Genomic DNA, 12,686 nt, shown 5'->3' with positions numbered 1-12,686 from the left:
GAATTTCTTTGTGAGATCAATAAAGTCTATGTCAAGGTTGGATGCCACCACAGTGTTGCGGCTCAAACCTAGACCTTTCATTTGTTGCGTTTATGGTTTTCCAGTGCTTGTGAGTTTTCATGTGTCAAACTCAAGGCCTGCAGGCTGCCACATATTTGATATGGCATGTGCGGGCATGAAATCTGCGCGGTGAACTTCAAATAACATTCTTTATTAATAGTTTGCCCTCCATGACCCCATCACGAGAATTAAGGGAAGACAACGAGTCACCGACAGACAGATCGTCTCGAACCAAGACCAAAAACTAGATCTCCTGATGTGCAAGTTGGTATGAGGAGCTGAGTTACAGCTTCCTACCACTAGATGGCAGTGTATCAGGTGGCAAGTTTCACAGCCGCTTTTCGACGTGTGGTGTGGTCCATCTGGATGAAGAGAGATCTGTGTAGGGTGAGCAAAAACAGGCTTATCAACACACAACTTTATCAATTATGTTTGTCCAACAACTAATGATGCAAGTGATGCCAATGTCACTAGTCCTGCATTAGCCAGGTACTTGGCTCTGACAACCAGTTTAAGTAACAAAGACTGACATTTCAACTGACAAACATTTATTTAGTGCATTAGTCGACATGCCACCATCATCATCATCATCTGAAAAGATTGTCCTGCATTCATAGAGCCACATTCCAACAGGCTCACTACGAATTTAAAAGTACACAAGTGCTGCAGTCATTGGTGCCGCGTGATGAATGAAGAGTTTCTCTCCAGGTTTCCTGTCTTCATCTCATTGGAGCATCGATTAGAATGGCTTCAAGTGGGGATGCGTCCACGGAGGTACTCCAGCACTGCGTCAGTTCCTTTAGCCACGATGGCAGCTCGGGGTGTGCGGAAAGGATTCCCCTCCAGACTGAGACACCTGAGCAGGAGAAGAATGGCTTTGCTGGGATGACTAGAGTAGATGGTCTTTATTCATGAATTATAGTTTTTAGTGGCTGGAATTCCTAGTGGGGTTGACACTTTGGAACACTTCAAACAATTCACTTCCAGCTGGCACGGAGATGCTTAAACATATTACACAGAGTGGTGGTCTTCCATGTAAAAGGGATCTGCACGATCTTACCTCAGGCCCGTACACAGGCCCAGTTCAGGCGGGATGTTCAGCAGGTCATTGTTGGACAGGTCCAGCGTGGACAGATGCACCAACTTCTGTAGGAGAGCAGGGTCCACCGCTCCCACCTGGTTGTTTCCAAGCAACACCGTTTCCAAAGAAACAATCTCATAGAGGACTTGAGGGAAGGACTTGAATCTGGGGTCAGAACACACCAGCTCTTAACTTCAGCTTGAGAAGATGGGCCAGCTGTGGAGGTGGTGTGTGGGCTAAGGTTCTGGAAGACAGACTCACCGGTTGTAATTCAGGGTGATGCAACGCAACTTGGACAGGTTCTTCATCTCGGAGGGTAAATCACTCAGCTGGTTGTTTCTGTAAGGCAAGAATAGGCTGGTGGCTGTCTTCCCATCATCATGATCATCGGTTTATTAATATGCCTCCTGCGGAACATTTAATGCAGGAACTTCTAGTGAAACCTGAAGTGTTGACTGTTTCTAAGACGAGATACTGCAGCAGCGCATCCGGCATATCAGTGCCCTCTGCTGGTCGGACTTCAATGACAAGGAGTGAAAATCCTGACAGATAATACAGATTCGATTAACATGTTTAGATTGAATTACTTGGTCCTGTAGTTCTTCAGTGAAAGTCAGTTAAGCATGTTGCTGGGTTCCTTTTTTCAATGAAATATTCACACTTTCATGAGTCACTATGAAGTGGCCCACTAACTACAGCTTATGCAATACTCAGAATTGCTGATCAATACAACGTTTGCACCTCGTGTATGTGTACGTGTGTGCGCGTGCACCTGAGGTCAATGAATTCCAGCTGCAGCAGGCTGCCAATGTCAGAACAGCTGGTGAGTCTGTTGAAGCCCAGATTGATTTCTGACACTGATGACTTAAACTCCAGCAGTCTGAGGAGAAAACACGCAGATGGTCCCGAGTGACACCTGAGATGCATGTGTGCATTGGTGTGCATCTATTCTTGTGAGGACCTACTCTTGGAAAAACATCTCCGTGATAGAACACTTCGCTTATTTGAGGCCTTTTGGCCGGTCCTGACAAGATAATACCTCGATTTGACAGGATAGAGGACAGAGATACAAGGGTGTGTGTGCGTGTACCTGGAGGGTATGGAGGTCAGCTGGTTCTTGCTGAAGTTCACCGTGGTTACATTACTCTCAGCAGCAGCATCAAACAGCTCGTCTGGAACACTCACTGCCTGCTTCTGACTGCACACACACACACATGCACAGATAATGACGCCACACACGCGCAACCTTGGTGTTTGTTGTAACTAGTCTGGCATGTTGGCCTGCCTCCAAAAACTTCCTTCTGATAGCTAGCTAGACGATAAAACCGGCTGAAAATACAAAATTGCAAAGATTCAAAAGTGAAACACACTCACCTGTAGTCCAAGACCTTCAGGGTTTTGATGTTGTGCATGTTGACCCGGGCGTGGCTGGGTAAAGTCATGGCACAAGGTTCTGAGTCTCCACTTTCAGGCTCCTCTGCAACACACATGTTATTGGAAACAGAGAGGTCACCAAACTCATCAAGCTGCCTCATGCAAGACATCCAATTCAAGAGGTCACCAGTATTAAAACGTCATTTGGTATCTTGTAATTCCAAGAAAAATATTTGACTTGATACACACACAGTTTTCCTTTCTTGGGGGGAAGAAACAGTTTAACAGGGTGGAAAAAATGCTATAAACTGAGGTGGAGAAGGACGAATTAGGTGTGTGTTGTTGTTTCTCGCTCTCCAAAAAAAAGTAGTGTGATGCTGAACATCTGACCACAGAACTCTCTTTTAACAAGCGCTGCTCTGGCTCAGAAGTGATAAACATGCAATTATACTGAGGATTTATACTGTTCAGATGACAGTTTGATGAGACATCACACGAAAAATGTTGATGCATCGTGCAGTCTTGGAGTGGTGACACTTTCCTGTCTAGCAATCAAAACAACCATATAGATCCACCCACTTTTTTAAACATTTTGTTTATAATACTGTCATTCATTCAGTCATTCATTGAGAGGGAGCCAAGTGGACAGGTGAAGTTACAGGATGTAGAGATAAAAAAAGGTGGTGGACTTTAAGTACTTAGGCTCAACTGTCCAGGGCGATGGAGAGTGTGAGAAAGAGGTGAAGAAGCGGGTGCAGGCAGGGTGGAATAATTGGAGAAAAGTGTCAGATGTGATGTGTGACAAAGGATCTCTGCAAGGATGCAAGGGAAGGTGTACACAACTGTGGTGAGGCCAGCAATGTTGAGATGAGATGAAGATGCTGAGGTTCTCTCTGGGAGTGAGCAGGATGGATAAGATCAGGAACCAGAATATCAGAGGGACAGCACATGTCAGATGTTTAGGAGACAAAGTCAGAGAGGCTAGATTGAGATGGTTTGGACATGTACAGAGGAGAGAGAGCCAGGACATTGGTAGGAAGATGTTGAGGTTGGAACTGCCAGTCAGAAGGTGGAGAGGAAAGCGGAGGAGATTTATGGACGTGGTGAAGGAGGACATGAGGTTTGTAGAAGAAGGAAGAGGAAGCAGAGAACAGGGTGAGGTGGAGGAGGATGATCCGCTGTGGCCACCCCTGAAGGGAGAAGCCGAAAGGAAAACAAGATTCATTCTTACTTTGACAGAAAGTTCAGGCAGTTCAGTAAAACTAGCCTCCATCCCAAATACCAAAGTCATGAGAGAGGTCCTTCCAAAGAGGGCAAATATGACTTGACAAGTTGTGTAACTGTCCTGAACAACTTTGTACAGCATCACAAGTAACAGAGAATACAACATCTGTAGGGTAGAACAGACTACTACACTAAAAAGTAGGTCAGTCAAGTGGGACTCCACCTTTGAAGGTAGGAACATGGCGGATGTACTGTGCTATTGTGTTCCCCTCCATCAACATCTGACACATTGCTGCCCCATCCCCAGATCAGAGACACAAACCATGCTGGGGAAAATCCCAGGGAGAACCCTGAATAGGTTTTCGAGTTTTCATTTTCGGTTTTCAATCACGATAGGGACCCAATGCGAAAAAATTATGTTAATATTGGTTTGTTGACTTTATCAGACATCCCAGGTAAATATATAACAGGAAACAAATATTCATTCTTGTGGACCCCAGAAGTAAATACGTTTCAGGAGTGAACAGTGAAGCGAACAAAATGGATTATAAAACTTCATTTAAGTTAAGTAACAGGACTCTGAAAAATAATATGAGGCTTCTAAAAGAAATAGACAAAGGTGACAATCTGCCTGGGAAAAGAAAGGGGCAGGATTTATTCTCCTCTCTGCTCTTCTTCCATCCTCCATACCGGGTCACAACGGTTGCATTGGTAAGTTAGCAGTAACCAGGGATTGAAATAAACATCTTCTTCTAAAGATAGACTTGGTGCACAAATGTCTTCGACGTCTTTTGCTATTACCAACATTGAACCAAACGCACAAACACAAATGAATGGCCAGACAAACTTGCCCCATCGGTGATGTAAGTTAAGTGATTTATGATGGTAAAAACTACAGCTGTCATAGTGATGATTCAATGATGACAATGACAATGATGATGATGATTCCTGGAGTAACAGACCACAGACAAGTTCAGTAACTGTTACTGCTTGTAATCTCCACAACTGTGTCCAACTTTACCTTTGATTCTTCCTCTTAAGTACTTGAGCAGCTCATTGGTTCCTTTCTGTGGTGAAACATTTTTAACAGTTCTCCATAAAACAGCAGACAACAACATATGATGAGGATGATGAGGATGAGGAGGATAATGATGATGATGATCACTCACGGTGAGCAGGTCTCTTCTGATGCCCCTCAGAGGGTTACCCTCCAACAGCAGAGCCTTGAGATTGGGTAGCAGACCCAGAGACGCAGGAAGACTGAGAATATAATGTGCATGACAGTATACATATGAGAATATACATCACATATGAGAATATACATCAATAACTGTCTTTGAACTGTTGGTTTGTTGTACGAATGGGATACAAACGAAAAGAAAAAAACTGCAGAAGTTACACAGTCCCCTGGATCAGGTAACCTCATGGATACATACGTGGAGATGTCATTGTTGGTGAGGTCAAGCCGAGACAGCGAGTGCAACGCTGTGATCTGGTCAGGGAGGGATTTAATCTTGTTGTCTCGCAGTTCCAGTACAGAGATGACGGAGAGACTGGACAGCTGCTCCGACTCCAACTGCTCAATCTGGTTATTTCCGATATAGAACTCCTACACACATGCAAACACACATTTGGAACTGACCAAAGGACTTCTGTTTCAATAAAAAAATCAATGCGGGTTGTGATGATAACTTCTGACCTAACTGCACGGTTTCAGTCATCAGGCGAAAAAAAAAAAAGACAGACAGAGTATCGGGGTCACCTTGAGAGATGGTGCAGGAAGCTGAGGGAGGCAGTGGATCTTGTTATGCCTGAGATACAGCTGCTCAAGAGCCTTCATCTTGGACAGGCTGGAAGGAATATTTGTGATCTGATTGTTGCTGCAGTCTAAAACCTTCACACCTGGAAGACAGTCGTCAGGGTTTAGAAGTGGGTAAAAAAAAATATATAAAAATCCATATTCAGTTTTCCTCACCATCCTAACATACATTCCGATTCCCAAAACAAATTGATACGGGAACAATATACAGTAGGACCTTATGCGTTGAGGCTAATGCATGAAGAGTGTGGCAAAGAGACCTGTGAGCTGCACCAGACTCTCAGGCAGGCAGCTGAGTTTGTTGTGCTGAAGGTGAAGCTTCTGGAGGCATGTGAGGTGTCCCAGACTGGACGGCAGCACGCTTAGCTGGTTGTTTGACACGTCCTTCAACAAATGACAGACACAACATCAACCCTGAAGCAAACTGCAACTCCAAACACTAAGGCAGTTGTTCCAAAAGCTTTTTTTCTGTAAAGATGTGTAATGAATTAAAATCTTAAACCACAAAACCCCTTCTCTCACATTTCTTCTTATGTAAAACACTTTATTATCTTATCTTGCATTGAAAATCTTTCAACATTGGACTTTCATCATCTTTTTTTTTTTTTTTAGAGCAAACTTAACTTGGTTATTTTTGAACAAAATGTATCAAGGAAATGTGTCCATATCTACATGTGCCTGTTACCAGCTCTGTCAGGTTTCCCATTTGTCCCAGTTCCTCTGGAAGGTTCTCCAGCATGTTCTGCTGGAGTGTGAGACTCCAGAGGTTCCTCAGGGTGCACACCTCAACAGGCAGGGATCTTAGCTGATTATGACTGCAACACAAAATGCACTTGGAATAGTCAGAGAAGTACAAATATCTGTGAAGTTCTTAAAGGATCACCACCAACAATTCAACAAAGCCATAACTAGATAAAAATTAGTACAGAAAAAATACATCAAATTTTATCCCATTCCCATAAGTGGGTCAAATGTGGCCTCCATCTTGTGACGTGTAAACAAACACCGGTGTGGTGCTCAGTGAAGCCGGGTCGCGGCAATATCAACAAAGATTTAAGCAATTTGTCTATGATTTTTGAAGAACAGCCGGCTCATGCAAACAATTGACTTTTTTTCATTTGAACCACTTTTGACCTCATAGCTGTGAGGCTGATGGTATACGTACTTAAGAGTACACATACTTAAGAAGAGTCTGACACCTTCTCGCCGCAGTTTTGCAAGGTCGGCCTCATTGCATGCAAATGAATGTATATTCTTTGTTCGAAAATCGTGAGCATTTGCAGGCGGTTTCACAACCAGTTTGAAGCGAACTTTTGAGCCAAAAGCTTCCAGCAGTGCAGTGAAGTGATAGCTGCAGAGGATTTCACTTGTCCCTTGTTCTTTAGACTTGTTTCACCAATTTCCAATGACGCACTACACCTTTTGGTTAGACAAACACGCTTACATGTTCACTGGCACCAGTAGCACATCCAGCCTTCCTGCAATGGTTCTGCATTCACCCCTGTGACCTCACAAAAGCGTTTCTAGTTCTCACTTAGCAACACTGAGCATTGGAATTCAACAGAATTCCAACTTTGTAGACAATATATGATCATGTCAAACTGCATAGTTAGGCAATGTTCTACAGGTGTATTGGTAACTCTTTAAATTATATTTTTAAATAACCTTCAAAAAGTACTTTCATTGAAAGCAGCAGAATGAGATCAACCAAATCAAGCCATTATGACCTCAGGGCTACAGTCTCATCTGGGGTTTGTACTTAAATATGAAGCAAGTTAAAGAAATAAATGTAAGATGAAATACTGATGGTGAACACAAAAAGTTCCTTCCAGTGCAGCGACTGCTGAAGCGTGCATGTACTGTATGTGTGTTTGTATGTGTGTGTATTTTATACCTTAGTCGAAGTTGCTGAAGCTCCTGGAGCTCTCCCAAACTCGCCGGCAAGCTATTTAGCTTGTTATCATGAAGCTGTGGAGAGAAGTACAAATCTTTGTATAATTTTATTATAATTATTCTGCATTATTAGGCATAAGTGCTGAACAACAAATCGGGTCAGTAAACAAACATAAATTCCATAGTTTAAAAAGTTAAAACGCTACAACAAAGTCCAAAAAATCTTTATGGGTAACTCATTCAAACATTGACAGATTAACTAGCTGACAATGTCAGAGGCTTTTACAGCCTTGTGCTTTGCCTTCTGAACCTTCTGTTACTTACATCAAGTGTTGTGAGAGCAGGAAGTAGTTTGATGTCATCTGACAGGTAAGTCAGCTGATTGGATGACAGCAACAGCTTAGTGAGGTCGGTCTGCTCCCACCAGCGGTCCTCCGCCCCAAAAGACACATTGTTTTTGGCCTCCTCTGGCGTGTCAGTATTCAGACGATAGACGCTCTGAGGGACTGGGACATGTTTCTATGTCAGTAACTGTGAACTACTCTCCTGTGCAAACATGAAACACATTACCACTCACTTCTGCGAACAAATGATCACATGGCTACATTAGTTCAACTGGACTGGCAACTCTTTAAAATACAGCATTAGGAGCGTTTGTATTCTTATGACTCACATTACTCCTACAGGCTGTTACAGGAGAACATGAAGCATCACCGCTGAGAGTTGGGTATATAAATCACACACCCGTTACAATATGAGGCATATGAAGGACATAAGGAATTTGGGAAAAGAGGCATTTGACACAATTTCCCATAGCAATGCAACAAGGAAAAATGATGGTGTGACATTCCACAAAACATTACATTAAAGCATTAAAGATTATTACAAGATACAGCAGGCCGTGTTAGCAACTAAACAATCACACATGTATTCAGTTCAGGACTTTATGATTTCTTCTCATTGTAATGCATCTTACTGTGGAACCAAACAATACCACAAAAACTACAACTATGGCATTTTATTGAGGCAGTCTTGTGGTGGACTTTGGAAGACATGACATTTTATGCAGTTTCTAACACAAAACTGAGAGAATAAATTAAATACTGTTCCATACGGTGGTTCAGCTTTTTAAACCCGGTAAAAAACAAAACATTTCTGAACAGACTGTTACCTTCCGTCAGTCCCCGGCCAGAAAGGTTGAGCTGACCACTCTTCCGCGCCCCCTTAAGCAAACCCTGTGGTATCGTGGGTTGGGTCGTCTCCTTCCTAAACCCAGCCAGAGAGTCCACCTTGTCTGTCCTTTTAAAACGGGACATTATTTTTGAGTAGACACGTAAACGAGATCCGTTTCAGCGCTGTTTACATCCACACCCAACTGTTCCGCCCGCCACCAGGTATTCCACTTCCGAGTCAATTTTAACTTCCGAGTAAAAACTGTAGCAGAAAAAACAATCTTAAACCTTTGTTTTAACGAAGAGGAAACACAGATATACCAACTGTTTTTTTATTACTGACATAATCAAAGGGGGACAAACGTATATGGTCGTTATGAATAATATAAAATTGAACGCGTTGGACATAAACTCTTATTTTGAAGGGAAATGACGTTTGTCGGCTTTAATGGAAACGTCCATTTAAAATATAGGACAATACGTTTCACTAATACTGCTAAAGCATTACAATGATGTTCCCCAATATTTATTTGTGTCCTTCTGATCCTACTATTTTTGTTCTTCAATGTTAATGTGATATACTTAGATGTTCTTTTGTATTTTCTTTTAATATATACGCACTTTTTATTTACCCTCATAGTGCGCTTCCGGAGACAAATACTACATATTTTTTCCCGGTACTTTCCTTTCAGAAAGAATGAGGAGCTTGGTCATCGGTGGAATCCTCAGAGTCCGAGTAGAGCTGTAGTAGACCGGATGTCCCTCTGGTCGTACTTCATGTAACGGCCAGCAAGAGGCGACTCTGCCGTTCACATCAACTTGGTTTGCCAGCGCTTCTTTTCAGGCATTTGTTTTGGCAGTTAGTTTAATAATTTCGCTGGTCAGTGGGTAGGACCAGCACGCTCCAGATGGTCAGGCTGTTCTTCAAAATGATGTGGAAATACTTGAGGTGACACTGTAGATGAAGCTTCCTTATTTTGAATGCCTTTTTACAGCACTATAAGCCTGATGGAGTTACAGTCAACTTCCGTGAGCAAGAATACAACCAAAGCCAATCTGGGTCTATGACTCCAGACCAGGCATATTACAACATAAAACACTGATCAGGCGTGAGACCACAGTGATACTGACTCATCAGCTCAAAGACTGTAAATGAAATATGGTTTTGTAAAATATATATCCCAACTGAATTTATTGAATAAATAAAAACTGTGTGCCAATATCTTCACATTCAGAACATGTGTTGAATTGTATGTGTGTCGCACAACAATAAAGAAGGGACATTACGGAACAAAAGCGCATTGAATTTTATGGGATTTTTAGTCTTAAATTTTATAAAATCACTTGTACTTGCACGAAAGCATCACATCTGCGTGTCACATCTACAAAGTTACGCATTATGCATAATAGGATGCAGATGTAGGGATCATGGGTTGAGCTTATCTCAAACATGTTCATGCATCATTTCAGCTGCCTGTACGTAGCTAGGTAATGAGTAACATGGCTAAGAGCACACACCCTGACAACCTCCCCCTGTACCGTACACTTTGACCGAAGTGAGGTTAGGCGATGTGCGGCTCTTCATTCCAGTCAACGCAACCTGATCTGACGCACTACAGATGAATCAGAAGATGAATCTGTTTCTTGCTCTGTGTACGCTGCTGTGTGTCAGCACATGCTCGGCTCAGCCAGGTAATCTTCCTATTACATTCATATCTGTAATATCTATGCTTGTTAGGGGATATTTGTTTAGGAAAAGATGTTAATTTAGTTACATATTTCAAATTATTCTCAGTTGAAAATGTAATACTTTGTCTACTTGACAGTTATTACATTAAAGCCTTTTAAATCTTTCTGTCAACAGAACATCCGAATATTTGTGTATTCCAAGGGACTGCAGGTGTATTTATGACTGTAGTTGTGTCTTTGCTGATAGTTAAGATTAGTATTATTAAATACATCCACTAAAAATGATTATCATGTTAATGAACAATATTATTTTATAATTCAGTTATAAAAGAATCCCGTCAACAAATGTATCCAAAAAGAAACATGCCTCTGCCTTTTATAGTGAAAGCTCACACAGCACAAAGGGAAACACATGAGCAGGAACATGATACTAATGTCTTGAAGTGGATTTGAGGAAAACAAAATTTGAAAACGCTGACTTCTTCACACATTGACGGGAGGTGAAGGAATTAGCGTCACCACTTAGTAACCTGACTTAATGACATTTTCATCTGGCTGACAGGTCCTTGTGAGAAGAAACTGATGTTTTTACAGTAGCCATTTTTGAAATGAAGTGTGTTTTGCATTTGTTGGATGCCAGTGCTGGTGTGCAACTAATAATTAACATTTACGATAACATTTTACAACAAAGCGCCACGTAAAAGCTGATTAATGGAACCACCAGCACTCCACAAATCGGACTTTGGACACACCTGATAGATGTAGGTTTTTAGATCCATAAAACAATAGCGTTTTTCATAATCATCCATCAGGACCACAGATATGTTTTCAATTTGTTATAGAATATTATACATGGTCAGTCAGAACATCTGTGGATGCGGTTAAGTCTGGAACGTCATTGATTTTTATTTCCTGTGGATGATCGTTGATGACTGTGTTACATACATTAAACCAAGTTGAATTTATTTTGAAGGTGCAAAGGCGAGCCATTCGGCGACCCTGCAGCCCTGGTTGGTCGGTCTGTCTGCTGTTGTTGGCTTCCTCTGCATTGTCTTCATCATCCTGATTGCCCACAGACTCTTGAAGAAGAGGTCAGTCACAAACACCAGACACTTTTTTCCAATAGACATTATCTCATTTTATTTTAATATTTGGTTGTAGTTACAGAGATATTGCTGGGGTCACAGGTCAGGGCATGAGACTGAAGGGCTAGGTTCATGGTTAGAAGTGAACCTACAGGCCACACGTAGATATTTGTTTTGCCCTGAGGAGCAGCACATCACTGAGCAGTCTTTGTTTGTGTTTCCCTTGCAGATCTAAAGATGATGACTATATCCAACAGACTGACGATCTGCATGACGGTCACTACAAGCAAACCAATTTTTGAAGGACGACTCAGCCCGACATCTTAGTGGATGTTGTATTATATTTCTATATAATGCAGTGTCTGATCAGTTCTGCCAACCTCAGTTCATCATCGTATCTTTATGCCCAGATTTGATTAACATTATGCTAAGGTACTGATGTTAATGCAAAGTCAGACAATTACTCTTCCAAAATGTGTTGATGTGAGAACATCATGTTTTATAGTTACATTTATGATGGCCGATAACAGACGCACCAGTGCAATAATTTGTTTGTTATCAACCTGGATGGAGACAGATTCTCTGACTAAGGCCGATAATTCGGAATCAGCCGCAAATGCTGACCCAAACACATCTGACAGAAGTGGTTTAAGAAATTAGAAAATTGTCTACATGACATGTGATGAGCTATGAAGTTTTGTGATCTGCCCATATTGTTGTTGTCTTTATTGTTCTCCTGAATAAAACAATACATTCAACGATTCAACAAACAATGATTTGCAGTTGGGACTTGCTTTCATCAACCAAATGAAATGTATTTCTATTTTTAAATTAAATGTACAAAATAGTAGAAACAGGAGTGATGAAAGAATCGCACGCTCACACGATGAGCAGAATGCACAGAGGTGTTGCTCATGTCAGGAACCAAGGTTCTATTTTGGGCACATTCAAGAATGTACAGACAGGGCAGTGGAGGAATGACACTCTACCTCTATAAAACTAACAGCATGAACCCAAGTGACCAAAGACAGCTTTAGTTGTCTGGATCCAGGGACAGCTCAGGTGTTCTGCGTGTTCAAAGAGTTAGAGTTAGAGTTGCAGAGTCAGGTGATCATGATCTTGTAGTTTTTAAGAAGGACCGAGACGATGATCCCAAATAATGGAAACTTGCGCCTCTGTCCTGTAATTGTGAGACTGCTGTGATTGGCCCGCGGCTGGTGTGTTTAAGTGTGATTGGCTGCATGTTTACCCGTCTGGGGGAGTGGGCCTCATTACGTGAGGGGGTGGGA

The 12,686-nt window shown here is 41.9% G+C and overlaps 2 protein-coding genes across 3 annotated transcripts; one reads left to right on the top strand and one right to left on the bottom strand.

The window, feature by feature from the left end:
• Positions 1-57: 57 nt before the first annotated feature.
• On the bottom strand, positions 58-8,840 carry lrrc40 (leucine rich repeat containing 40). 2 transcript variants are annotated; one of them, XM_053844195.1, is made up of 15 exons: positions 8,623-8,840; positions 7,776-7,957; positions 7,453-7,526; positions 6,244-6,373; positions 5,819-5,942; positions 5,502-5,641; positions 5,176-5,348; positions 4,909-4,999; positions 4,761-4,806; positions 2,516-2,618; positions 2,232-2,339; positions 1,914-2,021; positions 1,403-1,480; positions 1,121-1,306; positions 60-916 (listed from the first exon to the last, which is right to left on the bottom strand). In XM_053844195.1, the coding sequence occupies exons 1-15, from the start codon at positions 8,765-8,767 to the stop codon at positions 811-813; spliced, it is 1,794 nt and encodes a 597-aa protein (XP_053700170.1). In that variant the 5' UTR covers positions 8,768-8,840; the 3' UTR covers positions 60-810. The 2 variants fall into 2 exon arrangements, with proteins under 2 accessions (XP_053700178.1, XP_053700170.1); XM_053844203.1 differs by lacking the exon at positions 1,914-2,021 and having other exon boundaries at positions 58-916.
• A 1,337-nt stretch (positions 8,841-10,177) lies between these two features.
• On the top strand, positions 10,178-11,699 carry LOC128757134 (small integral membrane protein 24-like). Its single transcript, XM_053862251.1, has 3 exons — positions 10,178-10,315; positions 11,286-11,403; positions 11,627-11,699. The coding sequence occupies exons 1-3, from the start codon at positions 10,243-10,245 to the stop codon at positions 11,697-11,699; spliced, it is 264 nt and encodes an 87-aa protein (XP_053718226.1). The 5' UTR covers positions 10,178-10,242.
• The last annotated feature ends 987 nt before the right edge of the window (positions 11,700-12,686 follow it).

Source organism: Synchiropus splendidus, chromosome 1, assembly GCF_027744825.2.
Source record: "Synchiropus splendidus isolate RoL2022-P1 chromosome 1, RoL_Sspl_1.0, whole genome shotgun sequence".
Lineage (NCBI taxonomy): Eukaryota > Metazoa > Chordata > Actinopteri > Syngnathiformes > Callionymidae > Synchiropus > Synchiropus splendidus.
The sequence above is the reverse complement of the archived record's forward strand: the minus strand, read 5'-3'. Positions and strand labels throughout refer to the sequence as shown.